General features: G+C 36.3%; 2 protein-coding genes across 3 annotated transcripts; one reads left to right on the forward strand and one right to left on the reverse strand.

Annotated features, from left to right (window-relative positions):
* The first annotated feature begins 2,695 nt into the window (after nucleotides 1-2,695).
* LOC107787996 (putative E3 ubiquitin-protein ligase XERICO) lies at nucleotides 2,696-5,278 on the forward strand. Of its 2 annotated transcripts, none has more exons than XM_075238394.1 (3): nucleotides 2,696-2,872; nucleotides 3,684-3,747; nucleotides 4,549-5,278. In XM_075238394.1, the coding sequence occupies exon 3, from the start codon at nucleotides 4,562-4,564 to the stop codon at nucleotides 5,021-5,023; it is 462 nt and encodes a 153-aa protein (XP_075094495.1). In that variant the 5' UTR covers nucleotides 2,696-2,872; nucleotides 3,684-3,747; nucleotides 4,549-4,561; the 3' UTR covers nucleotides 5,024-5,278. The 2 variants fall into 2 exon arrangements, with proteins under 2 accessions (XP_075094495.1, XP_075094498.1); XM_075238397.1 differs by lacking the exon at nucleotides 2,696-2,872 and adding an exon at nucleotides 2,879-3,024.
* Nucleotides 5,279-8,469: 3,191 nt separating this feature from the next.
* Nucleotides 8,470-10,877, reverse strand: LOC107787994 (uncharacterized). The gene is made up of 2 exons (XM_016609633.2): nucleotides 10,740-10,877; nucleotides 8,470-10,561 (listed from the first exon to the last, which is right to left on the reverse strand). The coding sequence occupies exon 2, from the start codon at nucleotides 10,495-10,497 to the stop codon at nucleotides 8,746-8,748; it is 1,752 nt and encodes a 583-aa protein (XP_016465119.1). The 5' UTR covers nucleotides 10,498-10,561; nucleotides 10,740-10,877; the 3' UTR covers nucleotides 8,470-8,745.
* Nucleotides 10,878-24,026: the final 13,149 nt, after the last annotated feature.

Raw genomic sequence — 24,026 nt, forward strand, 5'->3', positions numbered from 1 at the left:
AACATATTTTTCAAATTTATTCTGGAAAAACATGAAGCATGACTTATACCCACAAGTTCTAAAAACTATCACAAATACCCAACAATACCATTATCAATAACATTCATTATATTATCGCAAACTATAGTCCTGAACATAAATAAATTTGATACAAAATTATCATTTTTATAATGAACTACATGATACACTATCAGGTGACCGAGAAGACGAAGCAACATTATTACAAAATAATAAACGGTGGGCTCTTTTATAAAATATAAAAGTTTGGGGCAATTTTAGAAAAATATAATAATGATATTTTGGCCCAAAATCAGCTATTGAGCTGGTTTTGGGATTTTGACAAAATATAGGCAAAATCTATGGCCAAACATGTGTTACCAAATAAAATCCAACTTTATTTTGGCAAAATCTATGGCCAAACGGGTCTTAAAAATAAAGAAAAATTATTTGATGAGAACAATAATTATGCATTATTTATACCTTTTGTTTTTACTTCTATATTATAGTATAATTTATGAAGGAACAGAGGAAGATATTGGTCATAAGTTATTTCCTAATCAAATTTGAAATATTTATATTGGTTTTACTTTTTAGAATCAGTAGTTACATTAATCTATTTTTCCATTATTAACGAGAAAAAAGAATACGGCTCATTGGATGTGTTGCTATTGGTCATTTAGCTCTTTTTTAAGTGGTTGAATATTAAAACTTTACAAGTCATACACTGCTTTTTAAGAACCAATTGTAAAATGCAAAGTGTGCATTCTTTTAATATGACTATAACAATTATTATTACATCTCAATTTCAAGAAAGTTAGATTAATCATCATTGTCCATGTCATTTCATTTATCTTGTCCAAGCCTAATATTATAAAAAGTATTTTTCTCTAATATTAAAAGTTAGTATCTTTCCTACTCACTTATACATAAAACATTTCCCCACAAAAGCTGAATCTAAAGTAAACTTACTAATATATGACAAATTTTGTATTATCTTATTTTTTGATTTTTATTACTATAGTTATTTTCTTTGCTTTGGTTATCTTATTGCTTTGTTATTTGTTATTGTTATTGTTCTTGTCTTTTTTATTTCCGGCCTAGCTTCTTCAATATTATTTTTCAATATGGCTTCTTTTTCAATCCTACTTAAAAATGCTTTCCTTGCCTCTTTACCTTCACAAGATATGAGTAAGATTCGCGTACATACTATCCTCCCAAGATTTTACTTGTGAGATTATACTGGAATTGTTGTTGTTGCTTAGAAATGCTTTTCTTGAGCCGATGATCAATCGAAAACAACCTCTCTAACTTCACAAGGTAGGAGCAAAGGTGGACCTATATGTTAAAGTGAGGGGTCATCGGACCCAGAGGCGGACCCAGAATTTGAACGTCGCGGGGGCACCATTATCTTTAACGTAAATATGAAAATAATATTAATTGCAATAAAGTTTGGCGTGCAACTCTTTGAAAACTTAGTGATTACGAGTTCGTGGCCGAAAGAATATTTAAAAACATAAAAAGCTTAAACAAAATCATGACTAATAAAAGTCTGTAAGCAGTCCAAAAAGCCTCAATCGAAGTCCTAGAGTCAACTAATACTTGCTACTTTGCCAAAGTAAACGTCGAAGGGGGAAGGTTTTCATTGTCTTTATTTTTTCTAAATGAAATAATAATAAAAATTGATTAGAGATAAAGATTATTGACTAATGAAACTAGTTAACGAAATATTTTATCCCCCTTTCTTACTGTCTTTAATCATTATTTTTGTGTCTCTTTATTAACTTTTCAAAGTCTAGAAAATGTATCTCCAATAGAGTTTTTGAGTATTTTGTGTAAAAGATACAAAGAACTAATCGTGAAGAGAAGTTGAGTTTTGGTACTTAGATGGAGAGATTTTAAAAGAAAAAAATTAAACTAAGTGACTTCTATGTACTATTAAAAAGGGAAAGAAGAAAGAAGTGGTGATTGGTGAAGTAATGATGGTGTTGGGAATTGATCGTGGGTCTAGCAGTGAGGGAATGAAACTAAACAGCCTGCAGAACCAGTGCAACCAAGGGACATTTTGATCTTTTAGGGGCACAATTAAATTATTATAGGGGTCCTCGATGTATATACAGTAATATATACATGCTTTTTCCAGAGCCTATAGGGTGCTAGTGACCCCTCACCTCTCCACGTGGGTCCGCCCATGATCGGACCACTAAGTTTCGGTAAAAATCTTGTATATGTATATGTATATACTTTGAAAGTAGTTAATTTAAAGCACTTGACACCTAAAACACTAATAACCTTTACTGGTTGAGCAGAATATTGTGCACTCATCACGTAAAAATTATAAGTTCGCGTCTGGATAAGAGTAAGGTCTACGCACAAACTTCACTCCCTAAGCTGCATTTGTAAGGATATACCGGGTATATCATTGTTGTTACTAACATAGGATAAATTTTCAAACTCCCACTTTAATAAAAACGAACAAGTTACAATAAGTTACAACTTACAACAATCCACGCAAAAGTACAAAGGGATGAAGATAACTATAGTTGAGCGATAGCCTAATTGGAGAAATACCCCAATGGCTCTATGGTCCAAGACTATGATTAAATATAGTAAAATAAGAACATGGAGTGAAAGCAAAGAGACAATTTAAAATGGGACCCAAGAAAGTTTGATTGTGCTATAAATAGAAGGGGTCTATAGGAGTTAATAGGAGGAGGCTATCTCATCAACCATTATCAACATTGTCCTCTCTCGCTATCCTATGAATCTACAACCTTACCCTTATTCCCTATCAACAATTTCTCTCCCAAATTTTTTGCAATTTTAAACTATAAAGAAATCCTCAAGTTCTTCTAGCTCCTACTATACCTATAAAGTAAGTAGTAGTACCCTTTATCTATTATCTTTATCTCTTTCCAATTGTGTAATTCCTTATCCTTCTATTTGGTTCACAATCATCTTATTATTTATAATAGTCTTTGGAAAATATGGTTTTTTATGCAGTTCTTGATGGGGTTCACATAATATGTGAGTCTTGATCTGTTATTAGATCTCAAATTTGAGGAATTAAATTGTATTTCCTGCTTCTGTATTTTAAGCTGATTATGTTTTTATTTGATTTGAGTTTTTTAAATATTTTTAATGCTTCTTGATGATGGATAATTTGCCACTTGAAAGGGCTGATTTTACCTTGGATCTCCACATTTTATTCAATATAAAAAATTTCTGTTTTTTGGTTCTGCTTTTCATTTGTCTATTAACATTTGGTATCAGGATAGCAAAAAAGATCCAATTTTTATCAGAAGTTTCTTTAGTTCTTGGATCCATGTTCATGAAAATCTGGTTTTGTTTTTCAAATGATACAAAATTGAACTGATACAAAAAGTTTAAGGACTTTCCGATTGATGGGGTTTCCTCATCTTGTTTAGATGTGCATAAAGCTCCAATTTTGAATCCCTAATTGTGTTTCTGCTTTCCATATTTTCTCACCTACTCAATCACTATGGTTTACTCACCTCTAGTTATTACTTTGATGCATATGTTAATTAATATTTAGGCTGATAACTATAATCTGCTTCTCTAGAAGGAATATGTTCCATTTATAATTGGCTTACTTCTGTGGCCTCCTTTTAACTTTTCCTCAAAAGTGACTGATTGATATATGTTGCTGCTTGTTTTTTTTGCAGATCCAGTGCACTGAGCAATTTCAGAAGTTTTTTGCTTGAAGAAAAATACTTGATTTCAGCCTAGGTAAAATCTTATTTCAGAAGTTCTGGTCTTTCCTATGATTGCTGTTCTGGATGCTCTTTCTTTATGGAATAATCATCTTCTAGACTAGAAGAAGTAAAGGGGCCAAGAATAGAAAATGTTTACCTTAATATTGCATAACTTGAAGCAACTATTAGTCTAGTACAATACTACTACAACAACCACAACAACCCAGTGGAATCCCATAAGTGAGGTCTGGGGAGGGTAGTGTGTACACACGCTTTACCCCTACCGTGGGGAGGTAGAGAGGTTGCTTCCGGTAAACCCTCGGCTCAAGAAAGTATTAGTCTAGTACAATCTACTTGGAATATCTAGACAGAATATGGATTTATTTTACTTAGCTGGAAGATGGATTTTTTTCCGGTGCTTAATCTGAGGGTCTATCGGAAATAGCCTCTCCACCTTCGCAAGGTAGGGGTAAGGCTGCGTACAAACTACGCTCCCTAGACTCCACCTTTGGGGTTTCATTGAGTTTTTTGTTGTTAGTTGTTTGGAAGATGAATTTTGACTAACTCTTTTGCTAAAAGAATATGAAACTAGTTTTGTTGGCGGTGGTTTTTTCAAAATAACTTTGATACTATTTTTTCCATAGGGAAAACTACACAGTATAGCCGCTCCCAAAATAATAGTGGCGAAATGTATAATACACATTAATATACATGTTTTTGTATATTTGGCTAGCGGATGCAACTATTTTTGCTGACCAGCCAAATGTGTAACTTGCCCTTTTTCATTGGCTAATTTTTCCTTTTCTAATGGTTGCTGTTTTATTTCAATGACTAGATTCCGATCCACTATGGGCCTTTCACAGTATCCAACTCCAGCAGATGCAGGAGTGCTCTGTGTGATTCTAATGAACACAGCCATTTCCATCGCCGTTCTCAAGGAGATAGTCCGATCAATCCTTCACGTGATTGGCATCCGCATAGCAGCATGGGACGAATATTCTATCGAAGGAGGACCCTTGGACCCATTTGAATGTCGTGGAAGCCCATCAGAGTCATATATGGAGGAATTCAGAAGTCATACCCCTGCAATTCGTTATGACTCGATCTGTATCTCTAACCACGCTGAGAAAGAGTGCTCGGTCTGCCTAACGGATTTTGAGCCTGATGCAGAGATAAACCATCTCTCTTGTGGCCATGTTTTCCATAAGCAATGTCTAGAGAAATGGCTCAAGTATTGGAATGTAACTTGTCCACTTTGCAGGAATTACATGATGCCTCAAGAAGGCGAAGAAGATACTTGTCCTATGTGAGCTACAAGTTTTATGAGGCTTATAACACTATATACATCTGAGGATAGATGGTGTAGTGTGTACATCTTAGTAGTGTGTACAGGCTGAGTACAACATGCATGGTTGATCTTTGACATTGGGTAGTTCTATAGGTTTTCATATTTGTAATGCTTTTGGCGTCCTCTCGGAGTGACGGGTCTCTTTGCTGTGACCAAAAAAATTCATACATTCTTGTACATATTATATGAAGGAGGTTCTTGTTGTGATGTTTTTCCATCTTCTTGCTTAGCTTCTTTCAATCAGTGAACTCTTTCTGCTTGCTTAATCCGGTGTTTCGTGAGAGGTTATTTCAAAGTCTGGGAAGTTGCTAGATTAAAGTAAAAGGAGTCCCAGCAAACGCTAGGTGATTTCTTCTCATCTGTCCAAGCCTTGGTGGACAGAGTTACCGGTATCTGTGCTGGTGGGATCTGTACCAGAATCTTGTGGAATTAGCCGAGTTACCTATATCTGTGTTGGTGGGAAGTAGCTGGAATCCTGTGGAATTAGCCGAGGTGTGTGAAGCTCCACGGTTGTCGGAAAAAAAGAAAGTAAAAGGAGGATAGAGAGAGATTCACTTATTTTTGAAGATTCACTTTCTAATGCAGACACCATTGTAGGCTGCTGCTTAATTTCCTTATATCTGATTGCAGAAACTGAAAGAGTCTTATGCTTTCCTCATTTTCTTGTTTGGTTTTCTTTTGGTTGAGTGGAGGAGGTTAGGCATAACATGTGCAATGATTGAACTCATAATCAAGCAATAAACAAACAAATGGACAACCAAGCATTCTTCATGATTTTACAACTATAGGAATCAGATTAGAAAGTCCATATTAAGTGGAAAGTTGAAAAAGAGAAGCAATCCACAGAAAATTGAGTCCTTATTACAGCTTTATTACAGATGAAATGCTACATTATTTGAGTCATTTTCCAGCAGCTAGTTCAGAGAGTTTTGAGCCAACAGAGATGCTATTTCGAGTCAAGCTAGAGGTCCTGTGATATCTGCACCTGAAAGAACCAGCATGTGTAGTTGGTGAGCATAAGCAGTTGTACTTCGCGCTCTTTGGTTGGCCTGAAGGTGAAGAAGGCACTGAAGATGGCTGGTTCTTTATGCCTACTAGTATGCTTGGCACAATCAACTTCTTCTTAGGTTGCTCAATCTCTATTGAATGTTGACTCACACTTGATTGTTCAGCCATTTTTTTGTGGACTCTGCAAAAGAAAGCCATCTCTTGAACAAGAAACTTTTGGATGGAGTTTTTGTGTATGGTTAACAAAGTCGTAAGATCATGTATGAGAAGGTCAAGAAAGTTGGTGATCTGATGACGACAAGGGGCAGGGGAAGGTCAAGAAAGTTAGTGACCTGATGACGACGAGGGGAGGGGGGAAAGGCCGCATGAGCGGAGCTATCGCCAGAAAATTACACTAGTATATACATGTAGCAGATGTAATAGATGTTGAATCCCTTTATCGTCTTTGTGTTTCTACTTCTTCATATTTTGAATTCCCTTAATTAGTGAAAATCATGGCTTTCTTTTCGATTTCTTTTTAATATCCCTTTTTCTCTATCCATTTTGTTAAATTTTGTTATCTTTGGTTCTGGTCCTTTTGGAACGGAAAATGAGGTGTGGATAATATTTTCAGGAGTACTTTCAAATTAATCCAAAAAAGCACAGGAAAGAAGGGAATCTCCCTTTTTTTTCCTTCTTAAATCCTGAATTTGATAAAAGCATGTTATCATGTAACATGAGAATAAATTAGTATTCAATCTCCACCTAATAAAGATTCAAAATGAACAGTGTCAAGACCAAAAAAAAAACATTCATAAAAGAGAAAATAGAAAGAAGAAATTAAAGAAGCAGCAAATATAAATTAGAACAATAAAAGGAAAGAAAAAGAACCACAAAAAGAGAAACCTAGCAATAAATACCTGGAAAATGCAAGATTGGAGAATTGTTAAAAAGTGAAAAGATTTCCAATGAATTAAGAAATATTAGAGCAGAAAGAAAGTAGGAGAAGAAGGAGAGAAAGAAGAATTCTCATTTAAGAGAATTCCTCCCCAAACAAAAAACAAATTCCTCTCCAGGAATGAATTATTCTTAGTTTCTGTTCTGATGTTTTATGCTTGCCTCTTCCTGAGGTTGTCCTCATTTCTGCTTTGAACACCACTATTTTTTTCCTTTTATTTTTAATTATTGTATGAAAATATGATATTTATCTTAAATTTAATATTCTCGTGTTATACACGTATTTACCATTTAATGTAACAATCTTTTAATTTCATTGCAAATTTGTCTAGATACTGATGCCAATAAGATTCAAGGATACTTGGGATAACAACTTTCTAAAAAACAAATAATCGTTACATGTTTTTCCTTTCCATCTATTTTTTCCTTGCCGGTACTTATTTCACTACCCTTATTTTATTTTGGCATGATAATAATGTAATGTGAACTCAAATAAAGAAGTGAGGATTAATATCGCGGACCTCAACTTTATATAAGATTGAGGCGCAGTAGCTGTTGTTATTAAGATGATTACCCGAGGTGGGTGGTGTTGAGGGGGTTATATAAATAGGCTTAAGCTCTCGGAAATAATAGTAGAAAATAAGCTGTAAATTGTGACGTCGAATTTAAGAAATGCTGGCACTACAAAGTTGAAGTCGACTATTTGAATCCTCAGTGTTGATATACAAATGGAGAAGAAAAATAAAGAGTAGCAGTCAGTTGAAACTTTCTATTCTTCATCATTTTTGGCCAGTCTGAAAAGGACTCAAATCATTATTGGGAATAAGAATTTCAGAACGAGTAAGTTTAGCTACTCGGGAAGCTAGACATTTTGCAGAAATTGGAAATAACCAAGTCCAAATTTGAATAAATAAAGAAGAAAGATGTTATAAATTTTTACTTATTCAGTTGGAGATCGCTAAAATCCGCAAAGATAGCCAGCATTTTCTTTATTCCAATAAGAAAATAACACCCTATTTTGTAACCATGTTCAGCATTATAACCACACTATATGTACAGGTAGGTCTCAGAACAGTCATAGCACGTTAGTAATCGAACCTCCGATCATACCTTTAAGCAACATAAATGGCAGGGCTTAGACAGGATAACTATCCAAAGACAGATGGCTACTAGTTTACAATACAATCTAATACCTTAGGAAATGAGAATACGCGACTGAGTTATCAATCAACTTATTTTCGATAACACTAGAAAAACATGAATTCCATGAACTATCTTGAACAAGTCAACTAGTAGCAGCATTTAATCAAGGATGTATCGAGTTATTCCATATACGTCGAGCATTTTAGTTCTACTTGTAGGTGATACAAAAAAAATACTAGAATGCACACTAAGATTGCAATGGTTCAGCATTGCCGAGAGAAGCATTTGATTAGCATAAGCACAAATGAGATCAAACAACAATTTGATGATTAAAGTAACTGCACTTAAGTCAGGAACACAAATAGCATTCTTATTAACTAACTAAATGAAGGGATACAAGCTTGAAGTGGACACTGAGTACAATGCAACTACACTATAAAGAGGTACCAACTAAAGAAATAATCTATTATTGCTTCTCAGAATAGATACGTACGAATGCATTCGACAAATTAAGACCAAAAAGTTACCTAAAACAACAACACGGTATAGATTTACCCAAACTCTGGCAGGAGTAAAGCTTCAAAAGTCAGTCAGAAATTAGCTGGACGAAGTGCATGTATTGATCCCATCCTTGCAGTCTTTGGTGAGATCATTAAATGTCTCAATCTGCTTTTTACCTCTGAAGAAAACTTCGGTATCAACTGAAACCCTCATGTACCCGTCAAATTCAACTGGACTCCCGTTATTAAGTTTTGCAGTCTCTGCATACCACTCGCTGTTTTCATCCCAAAGATCTTTATATTCATCAAGGAAATGTGTGGAATACTTGTCTTTTAAAGGGTCAAAAAAGGATGTATCTGTTTCATCCGTTGCAATATACAGGTTCCTTCCGTCATCGATCTTGTCCTGCAAGGTAGACAGTAGAGACTCAGGAGAAGTATCTTCTGCCAAATGCGGCCACATTTCACGATTCCTTGCCTTCTCTCCCCTTACAACATGAACTGAGTCATAATCCCAATTCAACCTCGACGCAACAGCTGAAACAATGTCCATTAACCGTCTTGATTTCCATACCAGATGCCATGGTCGTTGAACGATAGATTCTGTTTCACCCTCACATACCCTGTACCAGTAATTATCTGGCTCTACGGAACCAAATTTCCTCATGATTAAAGTATCCTTCACTTGAGATAACTTCATTGGCGTAATCCTAAAATCCTCCACAAGATGGAGACTTAATCTGTCTTGTTTATGCCATTTATTCCAATCTGACCAAAACTGAACCTGATCAAGGACTGACGCTGAATCTTTTAAGTGCTCAAAATCGAAGTAAAACCTGAAATCCTTTCCTTCCTCATCCACATCAGATGAAGTGTAAATCTTGTTTAAACAAATACTTAAGTCCATTATCAACGTCCTGTTCAAATATTGAGCCTCACCCAACGCACACATGAAACTCCAAAGGTAATGGTTCATGCTCTTGCACCTATCCCCACCTCCAGAATAAATCAAATACTTACCACTACCGAATGAACTCTCCGATTCCACCACAGGAAGTGAGTCATTTACAGCTTCCCCAACCACAGGTAAAGCAATAATTTCTCCCTCTATCTTCTGAGATGCCTTCTCAAACCCCTCATCTAGCTTAGCAGGAGTTCTGTCTGACCCTCCCTTGTTTTTTCTCTTCCTCTTCCGAGCATTTCCACCGGAATGATAATCACCTATACTGACCACATCAAGCGTGCAGTTCTCCGACCTAGAAACCACAAAAGACCGGTAATCCTTATAAAGGGAAGCAGTCTTCCCTTCCTTAGGCCTAAACCGCCACGCCATGTGGCAGGAACTATCATTCGACCCTCGAACCGGCTTCCCAAACCGGAAAAAATGTATGTCCTTAAACTTCTCAATGGCAGCCCTCATCAACAAATGAAACACGTCCGGGTCAGTACAATCAATGGGATCATCAGTTTTGCCACGACAATCCAAATTATCCTCAGTGACACTTTCAGTTAAACCAATAGCCATCGGAACATCAACATCAGTGAGGTTTATAAAAGTCGAAAATGCGGTCTGATTAGGACCAAGAAAGTCCTCACCAGTCCTCACAACAGTATCATCAGCTTTAAATGTAGCATTAGATTTGGAAGTAAGGAAATTAGTGATCTTTGTTGAAGGGTGGAATAAAGGGTCTTCAGGCTCATAAGTTGCAGCAATTATAGTGAAAATCAAAACCCCAACTACAAATATAGTGAAACACAAGTTCCCTATCATTGCCATTGCATTTTGCCCCAAATTTTCTGGCCTGAAACTTCCACTCCTTGACAGCAAATTTGACGACCGACTCATCATTTTTTTTCACACTTTTATGAGCTTACTATAGCACTTAAAACCTCAAACACAACAAGAATGAAATCTGTAAATTAAAATGGGGCAATATATTAAACTACCACTTAAACAAATGACTAAAGGGTATCTGAAAAACATGAAATTTGACAAATTAAAACCAAGAATTTGTAGATCTGAGTAAGTATAAGCAAGAATTGACTATGTTAAAGCTGAAATTATGAAAAATAATACTATCATTGGTTTACCTCATACAGCTTGGAGATTGTCACTGATCACTTGAAGCTCAACATAGATTTCAGAACTTCTGTTTTATTCTCTCTTTCTAAAGAGTAATCAATGGAGTAAAGCTGCTTTATTTTTCTTAATTTTAGAGTCAAGATCTTAGATTTTTAAAATGTGTTGGTCCATTTATGACGTGGACGGTTGGGATATTATAGGGTTATTAAGTTATAATGCGCCCCGGGAATTTGGCCGCTTCATTAAATAAATATTTTAATGGGGATGAAAATTGTGTACACCGACAAAAAGAGAAAATGATAAAATTGATCCCTTATACTTGGGGTAAGTTTAAAATAATCTCTTAAATATCTTTCAAGTAGTTATGGTCCTTAAAATTTGTCAAAAATGAGCATTTCTGTTCGCTTTCAAATAGTTAACAAACTTTACATGTTAGATTTAACGGGAATTATGGAAAAACAAAAGATTTAAATGAAAAGTCTTGAAGGTACAATTTATGCTTTTTTGGTCTATTTTGTGTCTAGAACATTTCTTTTAACTAGGTTGCGCGTATATTTTTCGAGAATAAATTTTTTAAAAATTACATGTATAACATTATTTAAAAATACTTTTGAGTTATAAACTGAAATATTAAAAAATTTATAAATTTTTTTAAAGCGACAAATGTAGATTCTATTTAACTTACTAATAGAAAAAGAAATCCTTCCTCGCATAAGTCTTTAGATAGCTTAAGCTTCGAGATTCCTTTTCTCCTAGCATATTTGGATCAGTCTCATGATGACGAGATTTTACATGGGATATCGAGTTTTTGAACTCTATTTTAACTTTCTCCGACTGTCATAAAGGTCGAAGAACGACTCAAAATAAAGAGTTCAAAGTTTAAATCAATTAAAATTTTAAAATAAAAAAATTGCTCATCGAAGTAACTACCTCACTTTGTACTATATAAAACTTGAAACGAAAAGTTTCATCCTCGTCCAAATTAAAGTAGAACGAAGAAAGAATCAGTTCAACTTTCTGGAAGAAAATAAGGCAATACGAATGTATTTGACAAATAAAACATAAGCAATTCAATACTCATTCGCATATCATGCTTTAGTTTTTAATACCTTTTTGGAAACTTTCATTACCCTTTTATATTTCTTTATCGTTTACTTCTTCTTTTTTTGGTATTTCTATTCCTAACTATATTTGCTCCAAAATTTTCTGTCTAGCTTTATATTCTCATCTTTATTTATTCATATTTTTTCATGGATGAGATACTGAAACATAATCTTTTTTTAATCAACATGTGCAAAAAATCAAGAATTGAAGTATCGACAGTATTTACTTCTCAGATTATATTGATTTTTAAGAAAGCAAAATATGATAAGCAAAACACTAAAGAAATTTAATCACATACATTATCATATTATCATGGTATAAGAATATTATTTTCAAGAATCCAACTTTAACCATGGAGTTATAATCCAAGGAATGATCATTATGCATACTATAAAAATATTAAGTGAATTGATAAAAAACAAACCAAAAATAAAGATACAGAGAATAATACTCACTGGAGTTCCAATGATGACATTGAGAACATATAAAGTGTCCTTTCGAGGTTCACCTTACAAATAAAGTTTAAATATAAATAAATAAGCCCTAAAAATAAATTCACATATACTACTCAAACACATATACAAACATACATATAAAATACCATTGATAGTAAAAATTAAGATAATCCTTCAACTCCTATTTAGATAAACCATTATTCTTACTAATTTAGAATATTTTGCTATATAGTATACAAACACCACAACTATTTGGATGATAAACTTTTAACCGATACACGCTAATGCAAGAAAGGTAGAATATAAGGAATGAAATTCCGAATATTATTCTTTTGAATGATACTAAATTTGAATGAACAACGGAAAAAAAGGAAGAGAAAAGCGAAAAAAATACACTTCGTGGGCAAGGGCTTGCAATAATACCTTTGTTAAATCCTCTTCTTTCTTAATTTCATATCTTTCATCAATCTCATTGCAAATTTGTTAATATTTCCGTCTTTGTCTTTCACAAAAAAACTTCTTTGTCTTCCACACCACGATGTTGGCGGAAACAAAAAATCTTCTTTTTCTTCAAATAATCTTTGCCTTCTTCTATCATTATCATCATCTACTTCTGACTCGAAGAATTGTTAAACGCATTCATATAAAATTTGCAATCTACTTTTATTCAAATTGAAACCTATTTCGCAAAGAAATTAAATTTAAAATCCTAAAATTACAGCATAGGGTTCTTGCTAGTGCACCTTCAACCGATGGTGAGAGATGCTTGCTACTTGCTAGACAAATAAAACTATATGATTGATCTGAACCTGGAAAAAGTTGTGGCCACTTTCCCTACAATATTAATTTTAGAATCAATCGTTATACTTATTTAACATATTCCAAAGACTCCTAAACCTAAAATTAGTCTTAAGTGACAAAATTTTCCTATTTTAATAAATTTCTAACGTTACATTTTTTTAATAATATTTTTTTTTGGTGTTACATCATTTAAATAAGGAAGGATTTATACAATCCATTTAATAATGGGATTTTTTTTACATACTTCTAAAAATGAAGAATTTAATGTACAAATTTAGTTTATTTAAAGCTCCTAAATATTAGGAAAAAACTTAAAATGACGACTTTGTTTAATAAAAAATCGATTTTAAGGGGTAAAAAAGACGAACGACATTTTGCTAAGGGCCTGCGTGCTTTTAATATAACTAGCTTTAGTGTACGTGAGTTACACGTGTGTTTCATGTCAATCGGTATAAAATATATATAAGAAAAATAAATTATTGCATACATTGAAAAAATATCTTCTTAACATACAAAGATGATGAATTTAGTTGAATTAGTTATATAATAGTTGTAATTATAATATCTTGTTAAATAAGATATAAATATGTTATGTTGGTATATCTCGCCTAACATCTGTTTGGAATACAAGTAATACAAATTTGACTATCAATTTGACCAATGACAGTCCGGAACCAAAATGTGATTCTTTTGGACTCAAAGAACCAAAATGTGTGAAAAAAAAATTTAATGACAATTTTATATATAACGCCCTTTTAAAGGGCGCTATACCTTAACAGCCGTTTGCCCAGTTAAGTATATCGCCCTTTTAAAAAGCGCTATATATATAAAGCTTTTTTGAAAGGCGCTATATATATTATGTGGGCCAACCAATAATATTTTTGGGCTTAACTCACATAACAATAATTCAACTGGGTATAGCGCCCTTATTTAAAGCGCTATACCTAAAAGAATTATACCCCTGGATTGGTTTTTGCCTTATTTAAAGAGGTTAAGGATTTTCTAAAAATTCATTCATAAATATTCTCAAGTCTTCTGCAATATTTCTTCGTTAAGTTGTTTTGCATTTTGTCATAATGTGTGAAGATCGAAGAATAAGGGTTTTATTATATTGGGGGGGGGGGGGGGGAGAGGGAGGGGGAAGGTTGTGGTGGCGAATAACTCAGTAACCTATAGTTTATCTCCACAGTGTCATGTTAAGTCGCCACTTGCAATGGAGTACGATATATTGGCATCGTTGTTATGTAAAAAAATGAGTGTGAGCAAACGTTCGGTGAATCTTAAAGTAACCGGAAGATATCCGTATTCTGTCACTCCGCAAGGGGTTACTTGTTATGCTGAGTTTAACATCGAGGACGATGAAACTCTGAGAGATTTTTTGAGGACTCCGGATGAATACCGGAAATTTCTTGTGATAAAAATATTGAAAATGTACGTCAAGGTTGAAGACGTTCGCAATAATGAGGTTGCGCAAAGAAGGGATATCCCTCAGTCATCAGGTAGTTATTTTGGAGCAGTTTTAGCCGAACAGGTTCCGGCTGAAAGAGTTTCGCCTGATCTAAACTTATCTCCACGGGCGAATGAGGAGCGAAGAAATAATTTCTCTCCTAGTTTACATAATCTACAAGACGAGTGATAAACTTCAATTTTTCTTTGTATTACGATGTTTATTTTTGTTGTATTGAATTTGTATTAACACTCATATATATTCCACAGGGGGTACCAGCCAGGTATAAACTTACAAGTTATGAACCAACGCCCAGTTAGAATATGTCTAGTTCTAGTGTATTGGATCATGGTGGTCCATCCAGGAGTCATCACCAACATGATAATGTCTATCATGGGATGCCAACACATTACGATTTGTCAGTGAAGTGATATAGCTATATGTAAAGTTTGGATCAATTTGAGTAACTCATTATTTTGTTGGTTGTGCAATGAAAACGAGCAACTTAAAGGTCTTGTCCTTACTCAATTACCCGAAGACGACATGTTTCATCGGGATCTGGCAGATACACAGAGTCAGGAAGAGAATAGTGATTATGACAATAATGTCGATGAGTCTGGAGATGACACACCCTTCCCTGATGAGGGTGATAATGAGGAGGAAGAGAATGCTGAACCTAATCTGACGAGGGAGCATGCTCCACCCCCCGTTAGACCAAGAGTGTACGAGTCCCACGTGCCGTTTCATTCAAGGGAGATTCACTACCTTGATCATTTGCCAAGTATGCCGGATGTGGATGCCCTCATAAGGGATATTGACAAAATTCAGACAACAATGTGGGATAAATCTAGAGCAATGGTGCTGTCAAAGGGCATGCTTTTTCCCGATAAAGCGCGCCTAACCAGGGCGGTGCTAATGTACATCGTAAAAGAGTGTCGTGAGATCACGGTACGTGATTCATCTCCAGATGTATACAAGGTAGTCTGCCGTAGATGGTTTACGGGTTGTAATTGGATGCTGCGTGCGAGGAAGAAGAAAACAAATATGTGGATTGTGGGTAAATGCATTGGCACCCACAATTGTGAAATGGACACATTCAGTGGGAATCATTTTAACTTAAATGTTGATTTGATTTCTCTTGTCTTGATTCCACACATTGAAGCGTCCATAAGGTACAAGATCAAAGAGTGTATAACATCTGTCCACCAGGAATATAGGTGCACCATTACCAAAAAAAAGGCATTTCTCGGGCGCAAACATACGTTTGAAATTGTTTATGGTAACTGGATAAGTCCTTTGCATCTCTACCCAGGTACATGGCCGCATTGCAACACTTTAACCCCGGGACTGTTATTGAATGGAAGCTTGAGCGGAGTCCGAGAATACCAGAACATATATTCAAATATATGTTCTGGGTATTTAAACCAGCAATTGATGGTTTTCTACATTGCCGGTCGGTAATATCCATAGACGACACTCATGTCTATGGAAAGTATGATATTAAGTTGTTGATCGCCGTTACAGTAGATGCTAATGGAAGTATATTTCCCTTAGCTTTTGCTATTTGTGCCAATGAAAGCCAAGAGACGTGGACACTATTTTTGAACCACTTGAAAGAGCACGTTATCAAACAGCGTTCAGGTATTTGTCTAATATCTGATCGGCATGATGGTATTTTACGTTCTGTACAGAATTTGCGTGCATGGCAGGAACCGTATGCCTACCACTGTTACTTTCTGAGGCACCTGAAGGCCATTTTCCAGAAGGCATATCCCAACAAATATTTGCATGATTTAATGTGGATGGCTGCAACAGATCACTAAGAGTGTAAATTCAGGAGGCGCATGAAATCTATCAGGCAAGATGACGAGGGAGCCTATCGTTGGTTAATGCGATATGAGCTTGACAAGTGGACTTTGCATGCGGATGGTGGCAGAAGATGGGGAATTCTGACTACAAATGTGTCAGAGTCTTTCAACGGGTTATTGAAGTCTGCATGTGGATTGCCTGTCACTACCATGGTACGGATGTCATTCAAGCAGATGGCGGAGAGGTTTGTTGAAAGGGTTATAGGTGCATCGTCATTGATGGAAAAGTATGTTGAATTTATGCCAATACCAATGAAAAGATTTGAGAAATACAGGCGGCAAGCACATTGGCATTTGTCACGACCCAAAATCCATTAAAGATCGTGGTGGCGCCTAACTCTGCTGTCAGGCAAGCCAACAATTAAATAGTTAACTTCATTACTCATTTTAATACTTTTGAAATCATAATTTCCTTCGATTAATATGTAAGAGATGAAATTTACAAGTGAGTGGCAATATTTTTACAACTTTAATACAGAGCAACTCAAAAGCATCCCCAAAACCCGGTATCACGAGTGCATGAGCATCAACTAGGAATGTAAAATAAAATACGGCATTTGTCCGGAATATAAATTTGGACAGGAGAAATATAAATATTCTGAAGGAGACTCTGCTGGCTGGGGGTCGACAAATGGAATGCAGCTCACCTAGGTCCCCGCATGTATACATGCCTCTGCTCTCACATGGCCTCTAGACATATATGTGCCTGTACAAAAATGTGCATCAAGTGTAGTATGAGTACGTAAGCAACGTGTACCCAGTAAGTATCTAGCCTAACCCCAGAGAAGTAGTGAAGAGGGGTCGACATCGACATTCACTAGTGGTCCAACAACATAAGATACAGTAAAGAGGTAAGTAAATATGAGGCAGAGTAAATAAATGAGGTAAACAAGTATAAATCGCGTGGTACAAATCCCCCTCTTTACGAGGAAACTCGAGCTCTCCATTAGAAATTCCCTCCTTAACCGGAACATATATATAGATATAATGGGTCTCATCAAATAGATTGTCATAATCCAAATCGGGAAAAATCACAGATACACTAGCTTCTCGCCAAATATTACGCACGATTCCATGAGGATATGATATAGGAAATGCCGAGGCGTACGACCCAATTCAACATAAATATTTAAACAGTGCACTACCGAGAGTCGAACGACACGAACCATAGATGCATCTATTAAACTGTCGAGGCGAACGTCCCACTCCCATGAGAGTATGGTACATAAATCCTGCCGAGGTGAACTGCCGATCCCATAAGAGTCTGCCAAGGCGAACGGCCTGATCCCATTAGAGTAAGAGGCTTTGACGGGTCCTTGACCCCACTCACTAATAAACGTGTGAGTTGTAATTTCTTTAACAAAAACCTTTCAATGAAACATATATATATCCCGGAAACATGCCGTAAGAGGAGTAACATTATTCGGTGACTAATCATGAACTCGTGAAGTCTCTACAAAAGCAATTCTAGTCTCAAGTAGTAATGTAAACCAGTGGAATTTAATAGGCGAGAGATTGCTCAAAATAGTACTACTATAGCATGATGTGAACCTAAGTCTACCTGGACAATAACATGAATCTAACTACGTACGAACTCTCGTCACCTCGTGCGTACGTAGTCCCCGCAATAAGTTGCACACATTAAATATATCACCTAGGGGTAGTTTCCCCCTCACTGAGTTAGACATGAGACTTACCTCACTCCGAAATTCCATAACCGGCTCCAAAGCCCTCTAACACTTCAAACCGATGCCCGTCGCTCCAAAACCAGTCAAACAATGTGCAAACCAATAGAGATATACTCTAATACTCATAATTAATCAATTTATAACAATTTCCAACTCCGCTCAAAAAATCAATAAAGCAACCCTCGGGCCCACGTGCCGGGATTTCGAAAATGTTTGAAGATAACTATTACCCATAACCTCACGAACTCAAATATATAATTTATTCTCAATTTCATGCCCAAATTCGTGATCAAAATCCAAAAATACCAATTTCTAGATTTTTCTTTAAAATTCTAAATTTCTACAAATTTTCATGCTTGAATCCATGTAAAAACCATGTATTTAATTCGCAATGTGAAGAAATTACTTACCCCATTATAGTTGATGAAGATGGCACTCCAAAAGTGCTCCAAAATCGGCTCCTATGGACGAAATGAAGTGAAAATGAGCCAAAATTCCGTTTTATAAAACCTCACTGCCCAGTGATCATCGCACATGCGGTGTAATAGCCGCTTCTGCGGCTCCACACTTGCAGAAATTCCATCGCAGGTGCGGTTCAAGCTCAACCCAACATTCCCGCATCTGTGCTCCATGTAGCGCATCTGCGCGTCCGCTTCTGCGGTCCATACCATCGCCCGCTCCTGTGTTCTCTACTTCGCACCTGCACCTTCGCAGGTGCGCCCAAATGTTCCGCACCTACGGTTGCTGACCAGCCTCCTCTCCTTTGCACCTGCGACTCGTGGCTCGCACCTGCGGCCTTTTTTCACGCAGGTGCGATTGCACCATATATCAGCTACCTCAGCATTTCATCCAAGTCCAAACTCGATCCGTTAACCATCAAGAATCCACCCGAGGCCCTCGGGACCTCAACCAAATATACCAACACGTCCCAAAAACATCACGAACTTAATCGAGCCTTTAAATCACATCAAACAATGCTAAAAATACGAATCACCCTCCAATTCAAACTTAGTGAACTTTGAAACTTCAACTTCTATAATCGATGCCGAAACCTATCAAATCACGTCCGATTGACCTCAAATTTTGCACACAAGTCACATTTAACATTACGACTTACTCCAACTCCCGGAATTGGAATCTAACCCCGATATTAAAAAGTCCACTCCCGGTCAAACTCTCCAAAACCTTCAAATTCCTAACTTTCGCCAAATGACCCCAAAAATGACCTACGGACCTCCAAATCCACATTCGGACGCGCTCCCAATTCCAGAATCACCATACGAAGCTATTCCCAGACTTGAAATCCCAAACGGATATCAATAACATTGAAATGAACTTCAACTCAAATTTAGGAAATTCTTCCAAAAATGCCAACTTCCATAATAGGCGCCGAAACGCTCCCGGGTCATCCGAAACCCGCTCCGGGCATACGCCTAAGTCTAAAATTATCATACAAACCTGTTGGAATCTTCAAATCTCGATTCTGAGGTCATCTACTCAAAATCTGTCATGACCCCAAATTCCCTCCTTAGGATGTCGTGATAGCATCTAATCTCTAAGACTAGGTAAGCCTATCAATGCGGAATAATAATAAATATCTGAAATAAATAAACTACAATTCAAACAATTTCAACTCCCAAAACCCGGTAGAAATAAGTCAAAAGCTTCTAAGAATTTATTCTTAATGTCTCTATATATCAAGGTTTAAATAAAATATAAGGAAGCAACATAAAATGATAGAAGGGGACTCCGGAGTCTGCGGACGCTGGCAGATATACCTCGAAGTCTCCGTACGCAGGTAACTTATTGACGTCTAGGCGGGTAAGATGTACCTGAATCTGCACAAAAAGATGTGCAGAAGCGTAGTATGAGTACACCACAACGGTACCCAGTAAGTGCCAAGCCTAACCTCGGTAGAGTAGTGACGAGGTCAGGTCAAGCCCTACTGGAGAATAAATAATGGCATGGTAAAATGTTTAAACAATATTATAAGATAAAATGACAATGGAAATGAATCAAGAAGTATTTCACATTAAATTACATCAAATAATGGCAAATAAATACCTCGTGGAAACAAAACAGAATTCTTTTCAACTTTAAAAAAAATCACAACAATAATCAAAGGCAACTGCGGCCATATATAAATATCAACAAGAGCACTCCCGAGGTACCGCCTCGTAGTCCCAAATCATAAACAAATTCACAATATCTCATTTCCTTATCTCACCGCGGGAGCCTTCATAATTTATTTAAAGAAAATATTTTTTTTTCCGAAATAGCATCCCGCGTTTTAGTCACCCTTATCACACCGCATGACTTCTAGTAGTCACCCCTACTAGCCACGCGTATCAAGCCACCCTTATCTCACCACATGCGTTTCAACACCCAGACCTTATACCACCGCATGCATATCAATATCACAATATATCACAATTTGCACCTCAAGTGCTCAAATAATTTAACTTGCCAAAATAATTCAACAATAATATTTTTCCACAATAAAGAGCTCACGGCTCATGCCAAAATAAATCATCAATAATAGTTTGCCACAATAAAGAGCTCACGGCTCATGTCAAAATAATTCATCAATAATATTTTTCCACAATAAAGAGCTCACGGCTCATGTCAAAATAATTCAACAACAATATTTTTTCACAATAAAGAGCTCACGGCTCATGTCAAAATAATTCAACAATAATATTCTTCCACAATAAAGAGCTCACGGCTCCCTCACAATGAGTATAAAAATATTCAGGAGTAAATAATTTAGGAAAATAATATTTCAAAATCTTTACTACGTTGCTTCAATATCAAGTTTAAAAATGTCAAATACTTCATATTAATGATATTTAATTTAAAGAAAATCAACCTTCAAATAATGCACAGAATAAAAGAAACCAAGTTTACACTAAACAGGTAAAATAATTAGTAAGAAAAGATCAAACAAATTTGAAGCATATATCTCAGATCAATGATGAAGAATATAACAAGATAAAATAATTTAATAAATGCGCAACAGTGATCTACACAATTTAAAAAAATAATCTTTCGCAATTTAGCCCGTGTACACACTCATCACCTCGTGCACATGACTTTCAACACATTTCAATAATCATATCAATACCAATCCTAGGGGAAATTTCCCCCACACAAGGTTAGACAAGTCACTTACCTCGACTTGCTCCAATTTAATCAAGTATTATGCTTTTTCCTCGATTTTCCGACTCCGATCGACTCGTATCTAGTGATAATTAATTCGATACAGTCAACAAAAATTATAGTAATCAATTTCATAAGAAAATATTATATTTTCATTAAAATCCAAAATTAGCTAAAATTTGCCCTTGGGGCCCACATCTCGGAATCCGGCGAAACTTATAAAATCCGACAACCCATTCAATTACGAGTCCACCCATACCAATTTTACCAAAATTCGATAACAACTCGACCTCCAAATCTTAAATTTTTATTTTTGGAAGATTTTGCAAAAATCTTGATTTTTCTTCCATAAATTCACGAATTCATGATGTAAATGAGTATGGAATCATGAAATATAATCAATATAGGATAAGGAACACTTACCCCAATGTTTTCCCGTGAAAATCGCCCAAAAATCGCCCAAGAACCATGCTCCAAAAATCCAAAATGAAATGAATGAAATGACCATTTTTGGTCCTTAAGTTTCTGCCAATCCGTCACTAAAAGTCCATTTTTCGTCACTAAAAGTCCACCAAAAACTGCTCTACTAGCCTTCCTTCAATTGATCATAACTTCATGTACAAATGTCCAAATGATAAATGGTTTAACTTTCTGGAAACTATAATCCAACGACTACAACTTTCATGTTTTGAAAATGTTCTGATTCCTTATGAATTGTGAGATAAGCTTCCAAAGTCGGCTCCACGCATCAAAAATTTATGGCGAAGCTGCTCTACCAGCCTTCATTCAATCTGTCATAACTTTCTGTACAAATGTCCAAATAATGAATGGTTTAACTTTCTGGAAACTATAATCAAACGACTACAACTTTCATGTTTTGAATATGTTCAGATTCCTTATGAATTACGAGATATAAGCTTCCAAAGTTGGCTCCACGCACGAAATTTCTGCAACAGAAATTTCTGCAACAGAAATTTCCAGCACTCTTTGTCCGAAATCCATTCCGTTTACCTTCCGAAATCCACCCGAGACCCTCGGGACCTTAACCAATTATTCCAAAATGTCCCAGAATACCATACAAACTTAATCGAGGCTTCAAACTACATTCAAACATCAAAACGACGAATCGCACCTCAAATCAAAATCAATGAACTTTAAACTTTCAAATTCTATATCTTGTGTCGAAACACATCAAATCAATTCGGAATGACTTCAAATTTTGCACACAAGTCATAAATGACATAACTGAGCTTTGAAAGTTTTCAGAATCGTATTTCGACCCCGATATCAAAAAGTCAACCCCTCGGTCAAACTTCCCAAAAATTCAACTTTCGGCATTTCAAGCCTAATTCCACTAAGGACTTCCAAATAAAATTCCGATTACGCTCCTAAGTCCAAAAACACAATACAGAGCTGTTGGAATCATCAAAATTCTTTTCCGGGGTCGTTTGCACATAATTTGACATCCGGTCACTATTTGAACTTAAACTTTTAATTTTTCATCAAAATTTCATATCTCGGGCTAGGGACCTCGGAATTTGATTCCGGGCATACGCCTAAGTCCCAAACCATGATACAGACCTACCAAAACTGTCAAAACACTGATCCGAGTCTGTTTGCTCAAAATATTGACCAAAGTCAAGTCAGTTGAGTTTTAAAGCTCTAATTCACATTTTAATTCATTTTTGACCTGAAAACTTTTCAAATATTTTTTACGGACTGCACACGCAAGTCGAGGAATGATAAATAGTGCTTTTCGAGGTCTTAGAATACAAAATTAATTATTAAATTTAAAGATGACATTTTGGGTCATCACAATCTCCACCTCTAAAACAAACGTTCGTCCTCGAACGAAGTTAGAAAAAGTACCTAAGCTGGTGAATAAGTGTGGATAACAGCTGCGCATATCATGCTCGGTCTCCCAAGTCGCCTCCTCGACCGGATGACCCCTCCACTGAACCTTTATGGAAGCAATATTCTTTGACCTCAGCTTTCGAACCTGCCTATCTAAAATAGCCACTGGTTTCTCAACATAAGATAGATCCTTGTCCAACTGAACCGAACTGAAGTCTAACACATGAGACGGATCACCGTGATATTCCCGAAGCATAGAAATATGGAATACCGGATGAACCGCAGAAAGACTAGGTGGTAGTGCAAGTCTGTAAGCCACCTCTCCAACTCTCTCAAGAATCTCAAAAGGCCCAATATACCTAGGGCTCAAATTGCCCTTCTTCCCGAACCTCATCACACCCTTCATAGGCAAAACCCGGAGCAATACCCGCTCACCAACCATGAATGCAACATCACGAACCTTTCGATTCGCATAACTCTTCTATCTAGATTGGGCTGTACAAAGTCAATCCTGAATCAACTTAACCTTTTTCAAGGCATCCTGAACCAAGTCTGTACCCATAGCCTAGCCTCGCCCGGTTCGAACCAACCCACTGGGGACTCGCACCACCTACCATACAAGGCCTCATACGGAGCCATTTGAATGCTTGACTGACAACTGTTGTTGTAAGCAAACTATGCAAGTGGTAAGAACTGATCCCAAGCACCCCTAAAATCTATCACACACGCACGAAGCATATCCTCCAGTATCTGAATCGTGCGTTCGGACTGCCCGTCCGTCTGAGGGTGAAATGTTGTACTCAACTCTACCCGAGTACCCAACTCACGTTGTACTGCCCTTCAGAACCGTAATGTAAACTGCGTACCCCAGTCAGAGATGATAGATACCGGTATGCCGTGAAATGTGACAATCTCGCGA

The sequence above is a fragment of the Nicotiana tabacum genome, chromosome 2, assembly GCF_000715075.1.
Source record: "Nicotiana tabacum cultivar K326 chromosome 2, ASM71507v2, whole genome shotgun sequence".
Classification (NCBI taxonomy): Eukaryota; Viridiplantae; Streptophyta; class Magnoliopsida; order Solanales; family Solanaceae; genus Nicotiana; species Nicotiana tabacum.